General features: G+C 32.8%; 2 protein-coding genes and 1 non-coding gene across 3 annotated transcripts; 2 read left to right on the top strand and 1 right to left on the bottom strand.

Annotated features, from left to right (window-relative positions):
* The first annotated feature begins 3,940 nt into the window (after nt 1-3,940).
* Nucleotides 3,941-5,121, top strand: LOC113689853 (uncharacterized). Its single transcript, XR_011815075.1, has 2 exons — nt 3,941-4,069; nt 4,499-5,121. It is a non-coding gene; the product is annotated as an uncharacterized protein (transcript).
* A 4,238-nt stretch (nt 5,122-9,359) lies between these two features.
* On the top strand, nt 9,360-10,245 carry LOC113689318 (ribonuclease S-2-like). Its single transcript, XM_027207106.2, has 2 exons — nt 9,360-9,608; nt 9,696-10,245. Exons 1-2 carry the CDS (start codon nt 9,360-9,362, stop codon nt 10,065-10,067), a joined length of 621 nt encoding a protein of 206 aa, XP_027062907.1. The 3' UTR covers nt 10,068-10,245.
* A 3,120-nt stretch (nt 10,246-13,365) lies between these two features.
* On the bottom strand, nt 13,366-14,156 carry LOC140007284 (uncharacterized). Its single transcript, XM_072049998.1, has 2 exons — nt 14,105-14,156; nt 13,366-13,994 (listed from the first exon to the last, which is right to left on the bottom strand). Exons 1-2 carry the CDS (start codon nt 14,154-14,156, stop codon nt 13,366-13,368), a joined length of 681 nt encoding a protein of 226 aa, XP_071906099.1.
* Between the last annotated feature and the right edge of the window lie 10,343 nt (nt 14,157-24,499).

Here is a 24,499-nt window from a genome sequence, read left to right as displayed (position 1 = left end):
CAACATTTCCGGTGCGCGTTCGTCGCAAAATATTTCTACACCGTATCATACCTAATGCCAGATGGTTGCCAAAAGCACAGACCAGAAAACACAAATATGCGTCCCCGCTATGCCCACGCAACTCCAAACACCCGCGGCACTCGTTAGGAAAAGAGTCATCTAAAATTGAGAGCTATATTACTAACACATCCTTTAATACTAGTACTTTTTATGTGTGTCAAGCGCCAAATTTGAGTTCTTGACTAACCAGCCACGAAGAAATTTTAAATCCCTCTTGATAACTGATTTGCCTTTAGCATTGTTTTATTGTACTCATCCTCAATGCCCCTCTTGACTTGTTCCTCGATTTATTTGAGTTTATATGAAACCAGCAGGCAAATCAAATCTCCACCATTTTTAAAGTGATTCTCTTCTTAGGAAGAAGAAAAAAAAAAAAAGGAATTACGAAAAGAAATGTACGTATTAAACAAGAAGGCAATCACCAATGTGCACACAGAAGATGAGTATCCAATGGTTTTGGGGTGTCTTTACTTTCTGCAGGCTGTGAGGTGTCACCATCTCAGGAAATGCCAAACATAACATTCAAAGGTTTAGACGGGCCCCTTGCATTCAAGTTTTGTATTATTCCGGTTTCTAAAATGTGGTTCTAGGCGAATCGTGCGGAAGTAGCAGGATAATGAAAACAATTAGGTCTATCGCTCCTGCCAAGCCCAAGTGGTCCGATCTTCAGCGGTCCAAAAGCCGTGGATTCTCATTAGATCTTGGGGTCTTTCGCGATTGGGTTTTTCTCTATATTATACATGTTCACAAAACGTACTTTTTCAATAAAAAATTTCAAGATTTTCATACACTAATTATATTAGAGTAAATCTTATATACATTGATAGTGTGTACACTATTACGACTGAATGCACGATGCATATGCAAAATTTAAATTTCAAATTCAAATTTAGATTATGTGTCAAGCATCCTATCCTATGATGAAAGTATGTACATTGTTAGTGTATAAAAAATAAATCCATTATATTATTGATGATTATATTATGCTTTGGTCATAATTAAAAAAAAAATACTAAGCTTTGCTGAAAAGTTTAATCTATCCCTCAAAAAGTTGGTATCTTATATTTACTGGGGATGTCATAGTTATATGTCAATTAACCATCAGCCCAGCAAAAACGTCGATCTATTTTTCTTGGAGAAACTTTGGTGTAAACTATTAAATCAACGGTAAACTATTAAGAATCCAAATAAACTATTAATAAACTTTGGTGTAAACTGTTAATTTAAATCAACAGTAAACTATTAAGAATCAAAATAAAGAAATTAATAGTTGAAAGGTAAATTTTGAAAACTCGGCAAATTTTCAGACTTTTTTTTTATCCATAAGAAATTAATAGTTTTTTCTCATTAGTAGATATCATTCTACTTATAAATGCTTAATTTTCTTATTGCCCCCTTGTTTTTTGTAAATCGTTTTTAGTATGACGTGTCTAAACCTGGACTTCACTTGAAAAAACCACCGAATAGTAGCTAATTCCTTAGCATGTCCGAAGAAAAGGATACGCTCAAACATCTATCTGGCTAGTGGTATTTTTGTCTCCTTGAAGTATACAGACGAAAATAAGGCTAATTATTTGCGCATGTCACGCGCGATTGCTGAATTACGAAACTGTACCGGAAGGGATTTTGGATGCATATGAACCAAAAAGAAAGATGCATTTATGTTTAGGATTAATTTTTTGCGTTAGAAGTTTTAGATGCAAGCCAAAAATAGATTTTTTAAATTTAAATAGAACTTACGTGACATGATGCATTTAGCTTCACTAGTAAAAGATTAGTTCTTATGTCTACCTGTGAAATTTTCTTTTCTTAAGGCTGAGGAGGGACAGGGGCAGAAGCCAAATGAATATGAAGATTGGCAATTGCCCCTCCCCCCCTCAACTTTGAGAAAATTTTGATTTAGGTATAGAAATTTTGAAAATTTTCTGAAATATTTAAAATTCTTATTTTTATCAACTTTGCCACTCAATATTTTTGAAATTCTCTTTCTTATCTATATTGGTCTCTCAAAAAAATTTTTAACGCCTCTTTCTTGTTGGGACTGGCCTCCCTTAATAAATTTGACATTCTTAATTCTTACGCTTCACAAGAGCATTCGATCTAGTTAAGGCTAGTTAATGATATAAATCCAAGAATAAACTCTTTTGACTAGTCTAAACTACCACTACATTATAGAACAACTTAAATGCCAAGATATAATTGACACAATAGAAAAAAAAAAAAGAGTATGTTTAATATAAGCACCTTTTAGTTGTAAATTTAAAAAAGTATGATTATATTTGATGTGGTGTCGAAAATTGAATCCCTAGCCTTGGGATACTGACTTAGCCACTACTGATGGAGATAAGCTAGAAATCATTAAGAAAATCAAGTGTCCATAAAATGGAGTGGAGGGATTTTGTGCCTTATATGACAAAAAAAAAGTAGAATTAATATGCATCTGCAAAATGGAGATGGGGACAGTGGTCCTGAAGGTAGGGTATTAGATGGGCCTCCATAAATTGTTTGTGAAGCAGGGATCAAGTGGGTACCTGCCAACCGCTATCAAAGCTTAGCTTACGGCTTTTAGGCCTTACTTGTCTCTATACAAAGCCAGAGCAAAAGGGACAAAACAATACTGTTTAATGTTGGGCCATGTCCAAACGTATGAATCATTTTCCCTGATTCAAACACCAATTCACTTAGCTGTGGCATGCCAAGGATGCTAAATCTATATATGTCTTTGTGAGGAAATTAGTAGGTTCTGGACCTGAACTTTCTCCTTAAAAAAAAAAAACTTCAGGGGCCGCATTATTGTCCTACTATCCACTTTTAATCACATTTATACCATACCCTCTTGAAATGCTTAGTGTCATTCTGTGATCCTAGACAAAGTACAGGCATTAAAAAAGTTGTTCTAAGTATCAATTGAGAGTATTTTGGTTCATCAATGCGAAGATAAGGGTTCATCAAGAGGTCTCTGCTAGCACGTTTATGTGAGTTTAATGACCTTTTTGGTCACAAAAAAAGTTTGATAACCAAAAGATGCTATATTGAGCAGTCGAGCGATCATTTCGGCCATTCACTCTATTCCCAATTAATTATAAAGTGACTAAGTAGCGATCCATTCAATAAATCTTCTCACTAATTCTCACGAGCTGTTAGTGCAATTTCAAAAATAACTGATATTTAACCTTGGTTTTCAGCATTCTGGAGTCAGCAGTATGAGTCTCGCTGGACTTCAGTTTTTGGAAGAGTGAAAACTTTCGACTTCTGCTTCTGTATGATTCTGTCGAGGGGATTTGGAAACCATGGACCAAGTTCTTTTCCAACATGTGCCTTTGTCTGCTGCAAACATTGCCGTAGCACAGGACATGAGCAACACGGCTCATGCATGATACCTTTTATTTTTCTTTTTATTTTTATCAAACGAATTATACCTGGCAATTGGGCGGGTTGGACGGGTTTTGGACGGGTTAGTATTGAGTTTTCATTTAAATGGGTTATACCCAACCCGCCCAAGGAGAGCCCTTGATGAAAGCTACAAATGAGGAGTGCCCTTGATGAACCCAAGTGAGTAAGTAGCAATCCATTCAATAAATCTTCTCACTACTCGCGAGGAAATGATCCCACTGAAGAAGGGAGAGCCTTGATGAAAGCTGCAAATGAGGAGACCTCTTGATGAACCCTTATCTTCGCAACCTTATTTTTATTTTTCAGCTCCTCTGCTATCAATCTATTGACCAAACAACCCAGAGAAATGGATGTTCTTCCGGGGGACATCCTGATGCAGATCTTGGTGAGATTACCCGTGAAATGTTTGTTCCAATTCAAATGCGTTAGCAAATCTTGGTGCTCTTTGATCAAAAGCCCCCGTTTCACTGATTTGCATGTCAGCTGAGCCAATTGCGGCGATCAGGAAGGTGTCATCCTGGTGAAGCGCTTCATCAAGGACGAGAGAAAAATTGTTTTATCATTCCATTCAAAGGATGAATCTTTATCTCTCCAGGTTGTGGCCCCTGATTTTGAGGTACCGTACTCAACTTACCTCAATATGATTTTGGTCGGCACATGCCGTGGCATAATTTGTCTTAGAAGTAATGAATATTCTGGTATTCATTTGTGCAATCCTGCAACTCGAGAGTTTCTTACACTCCCTGATCGTCCCTTTCGTTGCCCACAAGGGTATTTTAGTCAGCTGTGTGAATTGGGGTTTGGGTTTGATGCAATTAGTAACGATTACAAAATCATCACTTTTACAACAATTTTTCCTGACGAATACAATGGCGATCCTAATTCCTGCAAAGCTGAAATATACAGTCTCAGTACTAATTCTTGGAGAGAACTCGATCCAGACGTCACCCTGCCGGAAATGGTGTATAACGAGCGCTTCTCTGTTTCATTTAATGGATGCTTCCATTGGTGCACACCATTAAATACTGATTGTTTTGGCCTCCAGATCCTTTCTTTTGAATGGAGCACTGAGCAATTTCGAGAAATTCAATATCCTGATATAGAGTAGAAGACACTGAAGGAGAGTATGGCATGCAGAAACTCATTGTCTTGGACAATTCACTTGCCATGATATGGTATAACATTACAGGGAGTCAAATTTCGGATCAGCATTTCGACATATGGGTGATGATGGAGTACGGTGTGCAGGAGTCTTGGGTTAAAAAGTTTTCCATAGGACCACTCTCCGGAATCGAGAGCCCGTTATCTTCATGGAACAGTGATAAACAGCTTTGGGAAATGAGCAATGGACAATTGGCTTCGTCTGCTGTCCTAGGTGATAATCGAGGAAGTCTTACAAAATACAACATTCATGGGTCTCCAACCACCCTGCAAGCTAATATTTATCATGAAAGTTTGGTTGCTCTTGGTGAACTATGCGGTCGTCGAATGAACTGAACTGGAGATCGAATGGGGGCTTGGAAAAATCGTGCTCGTTAGATGAGTTTAATATTGGTCGTAGTTTTTTTGGTTTGATGCCTTAGCTTTTACAATAAGTCTTTTCATTTGAATCATATGTTAGAAATTTGAACTTTATGATTGTTACTTGGTGCATGTTTGATCTCTGAACCTTCTTTGTTCTTGTTATATCAAAGTTAAAGAGGAGAAGAATGAGTTCCCCATGGCTTCTCGTTGCCTAGAAAGTTGCCTCATGTGATTTAGTATTTTCCTACATAACCCTCTATAGTTTCAAAAGCTATACATAACCCCCTCATGGTTTGAATTAAAGTGTCGAAGTGATGAGAATGATCATTCGTAACTGAGTCACTTAAAATGTCAAAAATACCCTTATGCAAAGTTGAAAATTATTTATCAACCAAGGGGGATTATGTGTATATTTTGAAAATCATAAGGGGATTATATGATAAAGTATTAAATCATAAAGGGGTCATATGGTAAAACACAAAATCATACGGGATTAGTGTGTCATGTATTTATAAGGGTAATTTTGACATTTTAAAAGGTTTAGTTACAAATGATCATTTCCGTCACTTTGACGCTTTAATCCAAACTATTATAGGATTAAGTACAGCTTTTGAAATTATAGGGAGGTTATGTGAAAAATTGCTAAATCATGGGGGGTAAAGTATAATTTGTCCTAGAAAGTGTAATCGAATACTAGAAAATTCAACCGCTGATACAATTACTCTGTCTTTATTGCTGGTGATCCTTTTTGTTTTTGAAAGAGATGGGAGTTGTAGCATTGGAATGAGATATTTATCCCTTACATGTGCTTTGGAGTACTTTAGTAACCAGACTTTGCAACTGGCAAAATGAACCAGAATGGAGAATCAATCAACTTAGGAGGCGCTTGATTCTTGCTTTGGAATTGGAGAGGGAAATGGAATAATGGATAGAGGGCCCATTAATGAGGATTTTGGTTAATTCTTTCCAATTTAGTCGAGTATCATGAATGGCCAAATTTTAAAACATGATTTCAATATTTCAATTCTCATTGTACTGGATCAAGTGCACAGTATTAAAATTATTGTAATCTCAAATACCAAAATTCCTAAAAAAAAGCGGCCCATTAATGTAATAGAGAAATGGGTTCGATGATTGCGAAAAAGGGAGTATAAGTGGGAGGTTTCAAACCGAACCCTCTCACTCATACTTAAAAAAAATTAATTTACCTTAGTAAATTGTGCGGACAACGAAAAAGGGATTTTGCATGTTAGTGCAATTTCAAAAATAACTGATATTTAACCATGGTTTTCAGCATTCTGGAGTCAGCAGTATGAGTCTCGCTGGACTTCAGTTTTTCGAAGAGTGAAAACTTTCAACTTCTGCTTCTTTATGATTCTGTCGAGGGGATTTGGAAACCATGGACCAAGTTCTTTTCCAACATGTGCCTATGTCTGCTGCAAACATTGCCGTAGCACAGGACATGAGCAACACGGCTCATGTATGATACCTTTTATTTTTCTTTTTATTTTTATCAAACGAGTCACGTGTTATATACTTGGCCACAGAAAAATTAAGCATCTTGACCATAAAATGTTGCTTGTTTAAAATTAAACAAAATATAAATGCTATTACACCTTTTGCTTTCCCAACTCAACGACAGAAACCAATTTGTCAAACTATCATCAATTTTGCTAGTCTTATGGAGTGGCAGATTAGCCATTAAATCTATCTCCAATTTTTCCAATTTTGTCCCTAACTTTTATTTTTTGTTACTTTGATACTTGAACTTATTTTGCAGTTCCAATTAAGGATTTATGCAGTGGCACTACTATCTAAAACTAATTTGGCTCCTAATTAACTAACTAAAAGGGATGTCATGGAATTGTCACTCATGGTACTGTAATAAAACAAGTAAATCATAAACCATCAAATAAAACTTTTAAATCATGTAAAAGATCACCACACAAAACTTTTTGAAAATTTAATCTTGTAATTTTTTTTATATGATTTACTTGATTTATTACATCCTCGTGCGATATTTTCAAAATACCCCTATTTAGTTGATCAATTTGATTAGTGCTGCCACAGAGGTCCTTATGTGGAACCACAAAATAGGTTCACATATCAAATTAGTTAGAAATAAAAGTTAGGAACTACATTTGCACTGGTACAAAAGTTTATATACGAAATTGGCTATTTACCCAAACCAATTTATCAAACTATCACCAATTTTGCCGGTCCTACGGAATGGCGGATTAGCCATTAAAATTTCTTGACTATCGATTGTGTGTCTGCATATAGTTGATATATGGTTTAATTGTTTTTCTTTTTCATTTTTTCCTTTCTCCTATCAATTCATGCCATAGAAATCTCTCCCATATAATATTACCTTGTGGACCAATAACATCAACAGATTCAGTACTATTTTCGAACTTTACCTCAGTCACAAAAATCTCAAATTGCTACAAATTACAGTGGTTCTTATGAAAATACCAACCCAAATACAAATACACAATGCTATTAAAGACTAAACATGTCACTGTTCATCCTATTTCTTAACTGAATAAGAGAGAAATTTCCAAGTTGATGATGAATTTTAAAAAATTTCTGCAAAAAGGGTGTTTTAAGTGTAGAATTCCACCAATGCAATGTCCCATTAAATTTCCAATCTGCAAAAGAAAAAAAAAAGAATTACTTCATACCTCGCATTAAACAAATATGAGGCACGGAGCCTTTTATTTTTCGATCCCAGTCTCATGCGTTTCTTTTCTTTTGGAGTGTGGATTTTTTTTATTTTTTTTTTTTGTGAAATTATGGAGAACGAATTTTGATAGGTTGCAATTTATTGCTAAATTTATAATTATTTGTCCCTTGATCTTAGCCAAATATTGTGTTAATTGATGAATTCTACTCATATTTGGTTAATGGTCCTAATTGTGTCAAACATTTAGGAATAGATTGCCTAAACTTCAGCCGGAATATGAATGATTTACAGGAGTTGTAAATTGTTTGATGCTCTAACGTATAAGTTCTTGGGTGCTAAAGCAGACATTGCAGCTTAGCACATGAGCAACATGGCTCATGTATGGTACCATTTTTTCCCTTTTTGTTTTAATCAAACAAGTCACATGTTGCATACTTTTTTTTTTTTGTCGAAACGATATGTGATTTTATAGATGAAAAGAACCTTTACAGTTTCAAGTAAAGATTTGATCGAACTTTACAACCAGTGCATACTAACACTGAGGAATCCAAAATTCCTGATCTACAACAAAGTCTAGCGCTTGCACGCTTATCCTATGAGTTATATGGTTAAGATTCCTATTAATTAAACAAAAGGAGCACATACGAAACAAGGACTTAAGACTATAGATATCCTCCATCAAGGTGAGCATTCGCATTTCCTGAGATTTCCTTTGCTTGAGGAGAGTAAACGTTACCTTGTTCTGGATTTGCACTTCAATCTTCTCCAACTTCTGGACAGCAGCTTTACTCATCAATAGTTTGATAGCTATGAGCTCATCCAGGACCTGGTGTCCAGAACTTCGTTCTTGCAACGTCCACCCTCGTATCATGCTTTGATTGTCCCTTGTTATAGTGACACCTATCCCAAATTTAGGGGTGTATTTGCTCTTTTGTATTGCAAACCTTAGTCACATGTTGCATACTTGACCACAGAAAAAGTAAACATGTTTACCATAAAATGTTGCTTGTTTAAAATTAAATAAAATACTAATGCAATTACACCTTTTACTTTCCCAACTTAACAATAGAAATCAGTTTATCAAACTATCTCCAATTTTTCCAGTCTTATGGAATGGCAGATTAGTCATTAAAATTTCTTGAGTATCAAATACATGTTTGCAAACAGTTGATATATGGTTTAATGGCTTTTCTTGTTCATATTTTTTCCTTTCTCGTGTCAATTTATGCCATAGAAATCCCTCCCCAATAGTATGACCCTATGGACCAATAACATTAACAGATTTAGTACTGCTTTCGAACTTTATAGGTTTGGTTTGTTCTTCCACACAATTTAAGAAAAGTTAATTAATTTTGTTGGAAGAATAAATCTAGCATATTATCTTTCTAAAATTCCCTTACATTAAATGGAGTATGATTAATTAGCTTTACATTAAATAAGTTTGGTTATACTCAATAACAACTTACATTAAAAATAAATATTTTAGAGAAAATTATAAGTTAACTACATTCTTCAATTGAATAGTGGATAATAATTTAGAAGAATGAAAAATAAAATAAACCCAACAAAGTGGGACAGAGGGAGTAAAATTTAATCAGCAGTTCTATAAATAGGCCCGGTTATCCCTAATAGAAGTATAGTCTTCCACTCTCCACAACCAAAATTTTTATGTGCCAATCGCTATACTGTCGTTGGGATGATGGGCATAGTGTTTAAACTTGTCCTTTTGATTCTCATGCTTTGCCCCCTGACAATCAACTCAAGCTTTCAGTACCTTACTTTTGTGCAACAATGGCCGAAAGGCTATTGTACTGTTAATCCAGCTAATCCAAGCAGATGTCAAAGAAACCCTCTACCAACCGTTTTCACAGTCCATGGTCTTTGGCCGGGCAACTTCACCAAAATTTTGCAAAATTGCACAAAATCTGCATATACTCCACTACAGGTAATTTCTACAGGGCTTTCTTATGTCTTGAACATGAAATATGCACTTACACAGGTTCACTAATGTAATGATCATTCTTGTAAGCAGAATTTCCAGGATTGGAACAATAGAAACTTACGGTGGCCAGACCTCGCCAAACCATCGCCAACTATGCAAAATTTTCAACAGCCGAGGTTTCAATCATTTTGGGAACATGAATGGACAAAGCATGGGACGTGCTCGGAAAACATGTATCCCCAAGCTACATACTTCAGCAGGACTATTCAGCTCAGTCAAGGACATAATATTTTGAACTATCTTGCCACAGGCAACATATCTCCCGGCAGCAATCCTACCGTAAGGTCGGTAAATTCTACTATTTACAGAGCTATCAGTAACCATGTGCCAGATTTGATGTGTGTGACTCCTCCCCGTCAAACTGGGAGTTGTGGCACCGGCACCATAAGTTTCCCTGCATAAATCATCTCACCATTTCCACCACACTTTAGTACTTCTGATTTAAAAATGGCATTGAACATCGTTATTGTGATGGAAGATCATGTAATAAATCAAATGAATTCTGAGATGAAGTGTGTGAAACAAGAATAATGAAGACAAGTAAAAGTTACAACATTACAAGAGAGCTATTATGGTATTATTGACTCGCTGTCGGATTTCATTCATTGTCAGCTTTTACATTTCAAACTAAAGCATTAAACTAAATTCAATCATTAAATTTAGTTTGTTTTCGTTGCTTAAGTATAAGTTTCTGTTGACATTCATCTATATGACCATGCCTTGAAACAAATTTTTTGGTTTGGGGTGACAAACAATGTGTGCAGAACAATTGCACCCAAAAGTTGTTAAAAAAAGGGAGACTTCTATAGTTCTATGAGATGTAGTCAGTTTACACTGCGTTTAGATTGAACTCCATGGAGCACTTATGCACATCAACTGTTCCTCCCCTGTTAACCAATTTAGATCGTGCTGGAAATAACATGCACAATAAATAATTCACGCTCTAAAGCTGAATGTAGACGGATCTTCTTTGGGTAATCCAGGACCTTCAGAAGGAGTGCGGATTATACGCAATGTTAAGATTAACAAATTCTGTGGCAGATGCTTTGGCAAATCTGACCAGCTCTATCCAGACAAGTAAAGCGTACAATCTTCTCAATTTACAAAGTTGGTTAGAAGCATGCTAAATTTAGATAGAATCCCTTGGTTTTTGTAATCCTCAATTTGCTTGGAAAGGAGTAGTAACCATTGTTTATGTTTTGTTGCTTCTACTTTCAAATGTGATTTCCAAGAGGTTAGGTATATGCCTCCCTATTGTCGCGCCCCATTTTTAAATAAAGAAAAATAAATTTTAGTTTAGAAAAATGAAATTTTTGATTAATTTTGATCAAAAAATGAATTTTTGATTTTTAGAAAAATAAATAAAAAATGTGGGTCTAAATGGGACTTGAAAATGCGACGATTTGACCCAAAATAATAGTTTAAAATGGGTTTTTTGAATAAAAAATCGGAGTCGTCACTTGGTATTGAGTTAAGGTATAGCAAATCACCTAAAAATAAATTTTTAAATAAAATTATGAAAAACTCTTTTTAAACGACTCCTAAGTCTATGAAAATCAGAGAAAGTGTTCGAGAGTCACATTTGAAGAAATGGAAGGCAAGGATAAAAATCCAAGACACCCTTTCAACCTAACCAATGATAGTTACGTGATTTAGTCAAAGATTTTCTTATTTTAACCTAAACATTTATCACATTTTGGAGACATCTACATGAATGCAAACCCTAGATCTAAGATGGTATCGGGGGGTTGGAATTTCTCTTTAAAGCTCAATTGGTACAAATCACATTAATCGTGATATCCAATAAAGACTCTTTGAAGAGGTCACGAATAATGCACAAATATGAGACTCTAAAAAAAGAAAAGAAAAATAATAAAAATAATCATAATTATACAAATATACATGTCTTAAAGGAGTGCATCATGTCGGGTACGGGGGACTAATGTTTGTGACTCAATTTTCTCTTTTAATATAGAGGGAATACGAGCGTGTTAAATCTGGAGAGCCAAACTCGTCCATATCCCATATTTAAGGGGTTTTCTCTAATATAATCAAACAAAATGCACTAATCTATCCCTAATTTCCTAAATAAAATGCAAGTCTAATGTCGTGTCTCATACATAGGGATAGGGAATAAAAATATAAGGGGAATATGGAATAAAGGATATACATATAATAGGGAACATGGGGTAAGGGGTAAATGTATAAAGGGGAATGTCATGCAAAAGTGATAAAAAGCCCTAGAAAGTGAAAAATATGCATGAAAATGTAGTGTAGTCATACAATCATGGTCTAACGCTCGAAGGGCTCCTAAGGGTCTAGCGTTGGACTAGCCTATGTCCAGTGACGGAGTCAGAATTTTTTTTTGGTGGGCCAAAATTTTTTCCTAATAAAATTATCTTAATATATTATGTTCAAAATAACTTTCTTATATTTAAATATATGACATCTAAAAATATCAAATATTAAATTTAATTATAAAGGTATGTCTATTCATAAATATGCAGTACAATCATAACAAAAATTAACAAAAATTAACAAAAAAGATAACATTTGATTAAATATCTTATAACATTACAAACCATAGTTATTAAACCCAACCCGGGAAGGAGTCCGGCGAAGGAGGTGGGTCAACAGGTTACTGGTTCAACCGGTGGGTGAGTGGTTGAACCGGTGGGTCACTAAATATATTTAAATATTATATTTCATAAATTTTTATATAAGATATATGATATAAATTGTAATAAATAATGCCATAGCAAAAGCTCATTTAATTTAATTTGCTATAAAATAATTAATTCATATAAGAATCAATCAAATATAAAGTTATTTAGTAATACACCAAACTTCAAGTGTAAAATTTTATCAATATTTAGTGTGATTATCTAACTTATTTATGAATTTTAAGTGTAAAAAATTATTAAAATAATATTTGTCTTTAAAATGAATTATATAATATGCTATTTTTGAAATCTATTTTATAACTTATAGAGTTTGAAGGGTAATAAATTTTTACTAAAAGATTCCAATATATTTGTTTTAGAGAAAAAAAGGTAGAATTGAAAAAACATTTATATATTATAATAAAGGTAGTTTATTAGCACATGTCGAAGTAGCTTGGTGGTAAGTATGTTGTAGTGTTGGGCATAGATCCAAGGTTCGAACTCCAACAAAGGCACTAAAATTTTTCCACAAAACCGGGTTCAAGGACAAAACCAGCCGGGTTTTCGATTAAGCCGGTCAGACCGCTGGGTCGTTGACTAGTCAACGGTCCCCTTGCTCAAACAATCTGATTTGAAACCTGGCCCAGTCCGATGACCGGGTCACCGGTTTGACCGATTCGACGGCCGGGCCGGGCCGAATTTAATATGTTATAAACTATCCAATTTGCACATTATGAGATGATACTCTCCAATATGTCACCTATGCAATATATATATATATATACATATATATAACCATGTAATTTAAATGTAACTATTTTCAATTGAAAAAAGATAAAAGTTATGTTAACATACTTTGAAATTTCAACATCTTTTCTTAGAAGTAAATTGAGCTCTACGCTCTTTCATAGAACTAAATTCATTTATGATTGAATCACTGCTAAATTTTTCAGCAACTTCCTTTTCTATATACACAGTTAGACAACCATTCAAGAAATTATCTTCCATCTTGTTTTGAAGCTTTGTCTTGATTATTTTCATAATTGAAAATGCTGCTCTGTAGTTGCAATTGATACAGGAAGAGTAAGAACAAGTGTAATCAATCTATTAATAAGAGGATATATCACTGATTTTCTTGTCTTCACCAAGCCTTGACATAACTCATCAATACCAAATAATTCTTGCAATTCAGGATGATTTGGAATGTTGAGCTCAAAATGTTGAAATTTTATTCTTAGACGTACTAGTTCTTGCTCCATAAAATCATTCGGATAGAACTTCTCTGCAAGTTTACAAATATCATCAATCTTGAACAGTATAACTCCATTTCTAAGATCTAAAGCAGTGCTCAAAACAAGCAATTCCACGGTATGATCATTAAACCTGCTATGCAACTCTTGCAATTGATAATCAATTGTTGCAAGAAATATATCCACTCGATAATAATGCTCCTTACTAATCTCATCATGATGACTTCGAGATCTACCACGTCTTGCAATATATTGAGCATTCATACATGGGATATCAATTTGATGTTGCTCACAAAATAATTTAACTTTCACCAAGAAATTATCCCATCCCGAATCTCGAAAATTCTCCAGTAGCTTTGTTGTGCTTGAGACAAGATGCATTGCATTCAAAATATCTTGATATTTACGTTGCAATGCTATACAAAGAAGATGAGTAATTTTCATAATGTCTTTCATAAGATGTAAAGTGCAAAGGATAACAACTGATTCAAAGCAAAATTTGCATCTCCACGTTGAGAGTATGAACCTCCATCTACTGCAATCAATGATGGAGCCAAGGAGGGGCAGAGGGGGGCCATGGCCCCCTTAAGTTTTGAGAATTTTAATTCATAATATGTAAATATGTGTGTAAAATAAAATTGGCCCCCTTCCCCTAAATTTTTACAATTTTAGTTTATATTATGAGAGTTGATATATATATATATATATATATATTAGTCATCTTTGAATGGAATGGCTTGCAAGCTTTAATGTGCCATGAATGTCCATATGCCTATTACATTCATTGTTTGGATCATAGGCTTCAACTTGCTTTACTTGCAGCTTCTGGAGAAGTAGCTACTGTTCACCAATTCTTCTCCAATTTAGTTTTCATTATCAACATTGTTACTGCATCTAGCAAATGTAATGATGAATTAAAGGAGGCTCAAGCAATTGAAGTTGCTACTAAGATTGCTAATGGTGAACTTGAAACTGGAAGGGGGCTTAATCAAATTGGCACGTTAAAACGAGCTGTAGATACTTGTTGGGGTTCTGATTTGGATTCTATTTCTAGTTTACTGAAAATGTTCAATGCTACTTGTGTGGCTTTAAGTAACATTGCAGTCAGTGACGGAGCCAGAATTTTTTTGAGGTGGGGGCCAAAATTTTTTCCTAATAAAATTATCTTAATATATTATGTTCAAAATAATTCTCTTCTATTTAAATATATGACATCTAAAAATATCAAATATTAAATTTAATTATAAAGGTATGTCTATTCATAAATATGCGATACAATCATAACAAAAATTAACAAAAAAGATAACTTTTGATTAAATATCTTATAACATTACAAACCATTCAATTTGCACATTATGAGAAGATACTCTCCAATATGTCACCTATGCAATATATATATATATATATATATATATACATATATACATATATATATATACATATATATAACCATGTAATATAAATGTAACTATTTTCAATTGAAAAAAAGATAAAAATTATGTCAACATACTTTGAAATTTCAACATATTTTTTTAGAAGTAAATTAAGCTCTACACTCTTTCATAGAACTAAATTCATTTATGATTGAATCACTACTAAATTTTTTAGCAACTTTCTTTTCTATATACACAGTTAGACAATCATTCAAGAAATTATCTTCCATCTTGTTTTGGAGCTTTGTCTTGATTATTTTCATAATTGAAAATGCCGCTCTGTAGTTGCAATTGATACAGGAAGAGTAAGAACAAGTGTAATCAATCTATTAATAAGAGGATATATCACTGATTTTCTTGTCTTCACCAAGCCTTGACATAACTCATCAATACCAAATAATTCTTGCAATTCAGGATGATTTGGAATGTTGAGCTCAAAATGTTGAAATTTTATTCTTAGACGTACTAGTTCTTGCTCCATAAAATCATTCGGATAGAACTTCTCTGCAAGTTTACAAATATCATCAATCTTGAACAGTATAACTCCATTTCTAAGATCTAAAGCAGTGCTCAAAACAAGCAATTCCACGGTATGATCATTAAACCTGCTATGTAACTCTTACAATTGATAATCAATTGTTGCAAGAAATATATCTACTCGATAATAATGCTCCATACTAATCTCATCATGATGACGTCGAGATCTACCACGTCTTGCAATATATTGAGCATATCAATTTGATGTTGCTCACAAAATAATTCAACTTTCACCAAGAAATTATCCCATCCGGAATCTCGAAAATTCTCCAGTAGCTTTGTTGTGCTTGAGACAAGATGCATTGCAATCAAAATATCTTGAGATTTACGTTGCAATCCTATACAAAGAAGATGAGTAATTTCCATAATGTCTTTCATAAGATGCAAAGTGAAAACAAACTTAAAGGATAACAACTGATTCAAAGCAAAATTTGCATCTCCACATTGGGAGTATGAACCTCCATCTACTGTAATATTACTTAAAGCCACACAAGTAGCATTGAACATTTTCAGTAAACTAGAAATAGAATCTAAATGAGAACCCCAACAAGTATCTATAGCTCGTTTTAAAGTGCCAATTTGATTAAGCCTCCTTCCAGTTTCAAGTTCACCATCAGCAATCTTAGTAGCAACTTCAATTGCTTGAGCCTCCTTTAATTCATCATTACATTTGCTAGATGCAGTAACAATGTTGATAATGAAAACTAAATTGGAGAAGAATTGGTGAACCGTAGCTACTTCTCTAGAAACTGCAAGTAAATCAAGTTGAAACCTGTGAGCCAAACAATGAATGTAATAGGCATATAGACATTCATGGCAAATTAAAGCTTGCAAGCCATTCCATTCAAAGATGACTAATTTATATATATATATATATATCAACTCTCATAATATAAACTAAAATTGTAAAAATTTAGGGGGGACAATTTTATTTTACACATATATTTACATATTATGAATTAAAATTCTCAAAACTTAAGGGGCCATGACCCCTTCTGCCCCCCTTGGCTCCATCATTGACTGCAAGGAGCAAGTCGGAAAAACTATCATGACTTAAAGTCCAAGGCTTACGCTACAAGCAAGATTCATAATCAGCAAGTAATGGAAATCAATCAATTATTTCCCAATAGTATATTCTCGACTTATACACTTGCATAACTATCCTAAGATACTAACAGAATCTTTCCTTTTTTTATTTTTTTCCCTTTCTGAGGGAATAAAAATTCAGGAAACTTGACAGTAAATTCATTTACTTGCATAGAGAAGTCTTCATCATCTCTAATAACCCTCTTAATTTGTTATTCTGCTCTTATTGTTGGAAGAAGAAAATGGCGACAACCCGAAGTCAAGGATGGACCGTGAATGTAGATAATAGTCCCAGGGCTCCCTTGATTGCTGCTGGTGTTACAGCAGCAGAAGTATGGCTGTTGATCAAGATTGGGACTCGCGATTCTTATAGAAGAACAAGTACTTGCGTTTTAGCCGCTGTTCTTGGCATGATCGCCCTAATCTTTATTGGAATCTCACTGAAGATTTTTGCTCAGATAATGTCCAAGGACCACAGTGCCCGTGCCGGCCATGAGGAAGCTTGAACGATGATTACGATTTATCATAGGTGGGAATAATTATTGATGAATGATCTTGGTTGGCTAATTAATTTTACAGCACTTGTCGAGGTTTTCCGAGTAATATACTTATCTTTTTTTTTTTCCTTTCTTTTTTAAGTTAGAATGTCGGCATTGGCATATTACCAAGATGATTATTTATACTATCATTACCACTTATTGGATAGTTATGGATTCAATAGTCTATCAATGATGAATTATGGTGTTAGCACATAACCAAGATGAATTGTTATGCTATTATTACCACTTATTAGAAAGTTAACTTCTGGATTCAATAGCGACATAATCTTTTTAAAATAACTCTGCAAATTGGAAGATTGTGGATTGAGGCAATTTAGTTGAGTATTTTGATCAATTCAAGATCATTTGCAGGCTTTTTTTTGAGTTGTGCAGAATGTCTATGTATATATTAATTGTAGGGTTAGGAAGACAGTTTACAGTATTGTTTGGGTTTTGACTTGTCCAAACAAGAGAGAAAATTGTGCGCTTTTAAAATTTCCAAGTATATTACATACTTGGGGCTGTTCTTTTTCTTCTTTTCTTTTCTTTTTTTCAAGATTTTCATTTCATCCTTCTTTATAGGGTAAATTTCCTTGTTAGTTCTGGAGAAAAAACCAATTTTTTGCCTTAAGAGTAAATTGATTTGGCAAGATCTCATAATTTTGGTGGTGACTGTCAGCATAAAAAGTTTAGTGACTCAAGAATTTAGTGTGAACTTGACAAATCTTATTTGTTACCTGCTAAAATCTACTACATTGCACTACAATTTGCTTTATTTTTTCCTTGAAAAAGAAAAATTAAAGTTGGTTTATTTGTTATAATATTGATGACATATTTTCTTTAAGGTATATGTTGTATTTCCTTTCCAAGTAACATATTAAACTTACAATCAGTCCCACGAGAATTCTTAGACTAAAATCATATCTCGTCTAATCTAAACTTTTATATTTTCATATTTATCAATAAACAAATCATTGTGGAAGATCAATAATTTTACTAAAATAAAGGTGGAGAATAAAAATTTCTTGCCCTATTTTTTGTAATTTAAAATTTAGGACCAAACTATATCTTTAAAATCTAGGGAATATTTCTAAAATGGAACAAAATTTTAGAAGTAATTGTACGAATATATGACAATTAAACAAATGTTTAGGCAATTTCATATCATATTCATGAGTGGTTGCTTTTATTCAAAATAACACAGTTTGATAGAAAGTGACATCATCTTGAACTTTCAGTTTTTTCATTCCAAATAACCTTTTTGACAAAAATAATTTTATTATTTTGATTTGAAGTGTTAACCTGCGCATTGCACGATTCAGAATTCAAATATGTGTGGGCATGTATGATGATACACATACGAAATACGGTTTTTTATTACCTTTTTCAACTTTTACCACTTTCTATTACTGCTGTATAAACATTGCATTAATATTAGGGAAATTTACTGACAAAATTTTCTTTAATTTCATAAGATGCTACTAAATTCTATCACTACTAATTATTAAATATTCCTGTGGTGTTAAGGCAAGTGCGGTTATGCTTTGATCAATTACCATTACTAGAATTTGATGTACAGTTACCTTGTTCTGCATTTTGTTGAGGGTTAATTAATTTCAGTAACCCCCCCCCCCCCCCAAAACAAAAAAAAGCTCTTTTCTTGCCCTGCTCCCAAAAGGCTTAATTGCACCAACCCTATACTATTATAATATTTCCAATTGGGTATAATTGGGTTAGACAGTTCAATTTTTGGTTGATTTTGTCAAGTGCGCCTTGGTGAAGTGAAGGCTTAATTCCATGAAGTGTACTGTCACAGTATTTCATTTCGCATTTATCTAGGCAGTTCACCTTGGTAATTGTAAAAAAAAAAAAAATTATCTTGGTGCTTTCTACTTCCTTAAGTCATCCATTATCTAACAAATCTTTGTATTTTTAAGACATGAATTACATACCTATTAGTATCGAGTTTTTGGCTAAAATAATCTACTTTTCAAAAAATAATCCCAAAGTAATGCTCTTTCAGTTTTTATTCCCTTATTAATCTAGTTATTGCCATGTAGACTCCCCACGAAAGGAAAAAAATAACTTGTAAATCTTTTGTTTATATATTACGCAGTTTTTCTTTATTTAGTGCTTTAAGGACATTCTGTAAACAAATTAAAAAAGGAAAGTGGATCCATAATTAGTATTTTAAAATTGTTGATCACCCTCCAAATTGCAATGATTTTGCTGAAGAACCATTTTTTTTTTTTGCTGCCATTATTCCTTCCTAGCTTTATTCTTGATTATTATATCACAAGTTCCTTTCTTTTTTTCTTGTTACTTGCAATTTTATATATCGTAGCCTCCTAACTTTGTAAATTTTAAGAAGTTTGCAAAAATTCAAATTGTTTGAAGTACGAGTAAATATTTCAAGATACATAATAATCATAGTTTACGTGAACTATAAAAATTCCACTATAAGGGGAAAGAAAATTTGAAAAAAATTCTCTTGCATTTTTTGACTTATCAAAAGAGAATACATTCCAAAAAAATAGGAGAGAGAAAATATAACTAGATCAGTGTTAGTATCAAAATTAACACGCTACATGAGCCAATCTAATGTGAGAAATACTAATTAACTCAATAATAGATAGAGAAATATTTTTATTTATCTTTAAGATTGTACATAAGTAGCAAAATTTCAACTATTGAAAAAGTATTAAAAATCTATTGATGTGATTTGTACCTCTTAATATAAGATGGAAATGTGAATACTTTCCATACTAAAAGTTCACGTGGCAACAAGTAGATTAATAAGGGAATATATTTTGAAAGTGCATTAGTTTGGAAATAGTTTTCAAGAATGAGGTTATTGTGGAAATAAACTCTATTATTATCAGCCAATACTATTACCAAACTAATTCATTATTACCTCCTTATTCGTTAAGTGCTTGCTGGAAAAAAACTCTAACTACTGACCTAGCTATCTATTTTTATATGGACAAAAAATAAGTACTTTAGTATATGGACAAATCCATCTACCTATTTTTTTTCTTTGGACGACAATGAGTAATATCCTTTCTGTCAGATTTTTATTGCCAGACATGATGATTTTCCAAAACCTTTGTTATGGTATTTTTGGTGTCTTTGTCATCAATATCATAATCTGATGGAATTTCAATCACTCTTCTTTAATCAGCCCTTAAACCGAAATCTACAAACCTTTTTGCAATGGTTTCGACCGTTAACATATTGGTCTGGATTGTTCTCAACCCAATCTAAGTATGTTATTTTCCATTTTCCATCGACCTTGCCACTTGATAATAATATGCTAAACCGGGTTATTCTCCCTCTAGAAAAAAAAAAGCAAATTAATCAGTACATTAATTTATTTTTAGTCCATATGAATTGTTGATTTTTGTTGGGATATTTTGGTCACTCTACAAAAGCATAAGAGCTGCAGCTGACCAAATAAGCGACGAAATTAACCTTTAGGGAGCAATAATTAAAACACATCTTTTATCAGCTTTGCCCCCTGAAGGTTTAATTGCACAAGTCCGTCTCACATACCATTACACGTTCCTAATTAGGTATAATCAGATTGATCCGGGTTGGGTCTCTTGTTCATTTGATTGCTGAAATGGATCCGACCTCGATCCGGTTCGGTGTTAAAAGTGGATCATAGAGCAGATCTTTACTAACAGTCGAAATACTTTTTGTGCCTTTTCAACTTCAAATGATGATTATTTTGGTATCAATTTATGTGTTTTCATACTAGTGAACTGAGGTAGCCAAGGCCCCTAAAAATTTAGTTGAATACATAGTAACAAATCTCTTTAGTACGTAATAAACAGAATTATATATAGGAAAAAATTGATTATCAAAACAATTAAAATTTTCTAGGAAGAGAAATTCAATCTGTGAAGTTAGTCCCCTATTTATTATTATTTGGACAAAGATCTTTTAACCAATATTATGGGTACATAATGATAACAAAAAGGAAGAGAAAGCAGATCCATTATGAGTGCATTGTCGGCTTAATAACAGTATATAGTTTTAGTTGTAATTAGACAAAAAGCAGTCGTAATGTTTCTAGGGGTTTAATAATTAGGAAAAGTTTATAAGGCCACCAAGACCTATCACAGCATTTAACATCAATAAAAACATATAAACGTGCACATTTTTCTTTCTTTTTGAGAGAAAAAATGAGTTAATCCATTCTTATAAATCCTATCTAACAGCATTACAAATAGGTAAGAACATTGTCTCACCAAACAGCTCTAGAATGCAAATAGTAATATTAGATAAAAATATGAACTGCCATCTTTCCAAATCTACATATACAAATTCAAAACTAACAATTTATTTGATTGCAAAAATGTCTTCTTAATTAAAATTGAATTTTCTAATAATATTTTGTTAAGTGGCAGTCTAGGCTGAAAGTTTTGATGCTAACTTCCACCACCAACTACAATCCATTGACAACCGCAATCATTTCAGTTAGTTAAATTGACAAGATATTACCAACTTTTTCAGCCAAATAATAATGATATGTCCAGTCCACACTTGGTAATCATCTCAAACTCTTATTACATTATCTATCATTAGAAACCACAAAAAAGAATAAGAGTATAAAATCATATAAAACCAATTTAAACAAAAGATTTTGAAATTTAATTTTACACTTCTTTTATTCTTGGGCCATTATTTGCTAAAATTAAAAACTATGAAAATAACCTACCTATCATGGATTTAGGCTAGTAATTGAACATGAAGAGATACAAATATTTTCTTCACATCCTACATTGCTAGGCCCAATAATTATTCTACACATCGTCCACCTTATCTAGTAAATAAGTAATTTGCACTATAAAAAAACTTTATATAAATTAAAATGTCAAAATATTATTATCTATCCACAAATTAAGAGATTTTGATTAATTTTTAATTCGATAGGCCTCACCATTTCCTTTTTAATCATCGTTTACCTTGAACCTTCACTTGTCAGATTCTTCCTCCTCCACTCTAATACTATCACCCTCTTATCAAATAAAAATCTTATAAAAAATTAACATTGAAACAAATATGTGTAATGGCGTTTATTATTTTATGGGGGGAAAAGTAGTTACAATTTTTTCTTTGTTAGCTTGAAAATTTTTCATGTAATCACCACCCATCCTTTTATTAGCCTTAGGGAATTTTTTTTTCAAAAAATAAAAAGGCCAAAAAGTAATTTCAGAATAAATAAATTTTAAAAAACTAAAAAAACATGTTTCGTTAGACTAAGGGAGGAAACTATTCATAGCATCACGTACAAACTTCAACTTGCTTCCTTTAGGGGGAAAAAGTTAGTTGAAAGAGGAAGCAGCGAGAAAAAGAATAAGCAAAGGTTTATGATCAAGAGGCAAAAAATGACAAAAAAAAAATTAAATAGCACATACCAGAGAAAAACACTAAGAGTAGAAGATTATTGATCATAATTATTGGACTATGCAAGAAAGGAAATATCAAACTCATCCTTTATCTCCTACAATGAAATCATTCATTTAGTTAATTATGGACAAAATTGAAAGAAAATTCATCAACTAATCCAAATAGAGAAAAAGAGTGGAGTAAAAGATTAGGATGAAGAAAAAAAGAAAAGAGTAGATGAGGGTTTGTTTAGTTGTCTTTAACCAGGAAGGAAAAAGGAAATAAGATGACCAAAGAAAAAAAAAAGAAAGTAAGAGAAAGAAAAGAAAAAATGAAGATAATTTCCTCAAAAAACGAAGGTGTCACGTGTCGAGATTAGACGACTTGACAATCATGGAAGTTGCTTCACTAACTCTACTTTCTTCTTATATAATAAACTAGAGGTATCTCGGCCGTGCGACGCACAGCCATGGCCCCCTTCATAACTTAATTAAACATATAACAGCAAAATTTTTTGGTACACAATAGACAAAAACACGAGAAAAATTAAGCATCAAAAGAAATTTCATCTCTGAAGTTAGCTCTTCTAAATCAATGAGACAATAAACATAGCATCTATTAAATCCATAACTGATCTTGAAGTTAATGAAGGCAAGCAATGAAACAGGTGCACAGTTGAATACAATTGGGAAGGAAGAAATCTGATTTTTCTGTGCAACTTTTAGAAACAATTTATAAAGAAATAAAAAAAGAGACTTTAATTGATTACATAAAGGAGCTGTTTAAATGTAATAGTTGGTTAGCTACTAATCAAACATAATTAATCAATATCCAAGGATTAAAAGTTTTTCATTAATCTATAAAGCTTGATTCTATAGTCATAAATTAGACAATATATAAAAACAATACAAGTTCTTGTAGTTATGCTAAATGGCTTGCAATTGAAATCTTTTGTCTTATCCTGTATGATGCATCTTTTGTGTTGATCCATCAAGATAGAAGTAGGGACATAAAAATGGGAGAAAAATCATAGATTTCTCGAAGGAGAATTATGTCATGTGTTCAAGAAATGGGATTGCTACATTAAATTTCCATGTCTTTTTATATAATATCTAGACAATTAGAACAGAATGAAAATTGATCCAAGGGTTGTAATGTAGTATTAGTATATTAAAACTAATCTAATGGTGATGAATTAGACAGTACACTCACTTAATCAAATAATTAAGATTAAAAAAATTCATTGGGCTTAGAAGGAGAATAAAGGAGCCAGACTTGCTGGGTTTGGCACGAAGAAAGAGCAGAAAAAAAAAAACGATATGCAAGAGGCAAGAAAAACCATGTGCAAGAAAAATATTAGACTTATGCAACTTGTCAAATTATTAGAAAGCCAAGTGGCAACAAGGGAGGCAAACAACTAAACCTCCTTTCTTCTTATATACAAGGTAGATATAGATAGATAGATACATGAGACAAATGTGGGAACTTATATTTTTAAAATTGACAAAGTATCTCAACATATTAACTAACTTTTTTCTAAATTTAATTGTTTTTATTTTGCCGTCAAATTTTATCTCAATCACAGAGGTAATTTGTAAGCTAGCCATTTTGATATAATGGGGACAAATGATTGTGTTATTGTCCCTCAAGATCGTAGCCAATCCCTGTCTAATTGTCTTTAATTAGTGTTTCACCTTCTTTTTTTGATCGCGTTAAATTAGTATTTCAACTTTCTTATAATTTTAACACATACAACGATCTTACTCGAGGTTACACCAAATTAAATCTCAATCACAACTACGGACGTTCAATGGGACATAATTAGGAGCTAAACATGTCTCAACAAGTCAAACATTTTAGTATTTAAGTTTGTTTGATTATTTTGACGAATTTAAAATTTTATTTAAATTTGACTTATTTACTGCTTAAATC

Source organism: Coffea arabica, chromosome 5c (assembly GCF_036785885.1).
Source record: "Coffea arabica cultivar ET-39 chromosome 5c, Coffea Arabica ET-39 HiFi, whole genome shotgun sequence".
Taxonomy (NCBI): domain Eukaryota; kingdom Viridiplantae; phylum Streptophyta; class Magnoliopsida; order Gentianales; family Rubiaceae; genus Coffea; species Coffea arabica.
This window is presented reverse-complemented; position numbering and strand designations above follow the sequence as displayed.

Bases quoted from the DNA above. Each gene is read 5' to 3' on its own strand.
- LOC140007284 (XM_072049998.1), bottom strand. From the start codon at position 14,156: ATGGCCCCCCTCTGCCCCTCCTTGGCTCCATCATTGATTGCAGTAGAT. The intron at 13,995-14,104 runs GTTCATACTCTC...TTCTTTGTATAG, and splicing joins ATTGATTGCAGTAGATGGAG to CATTGCAACGTAAATATCAA.
- LOC113689318 (XM_027207106.2), top strand. From the start codon at position 9,360: ATGATGGGCATAGTGTTTAAACTTGTCCTTTTGATTCTCATGCTTTGC. The intron at 9,609-9,695 runs GTAATTTCTACA...TCTTGTAAGCAG, and splicing joins CTGCATATACTCCACTACAG to AATTTCCAGGATTGGAACAA.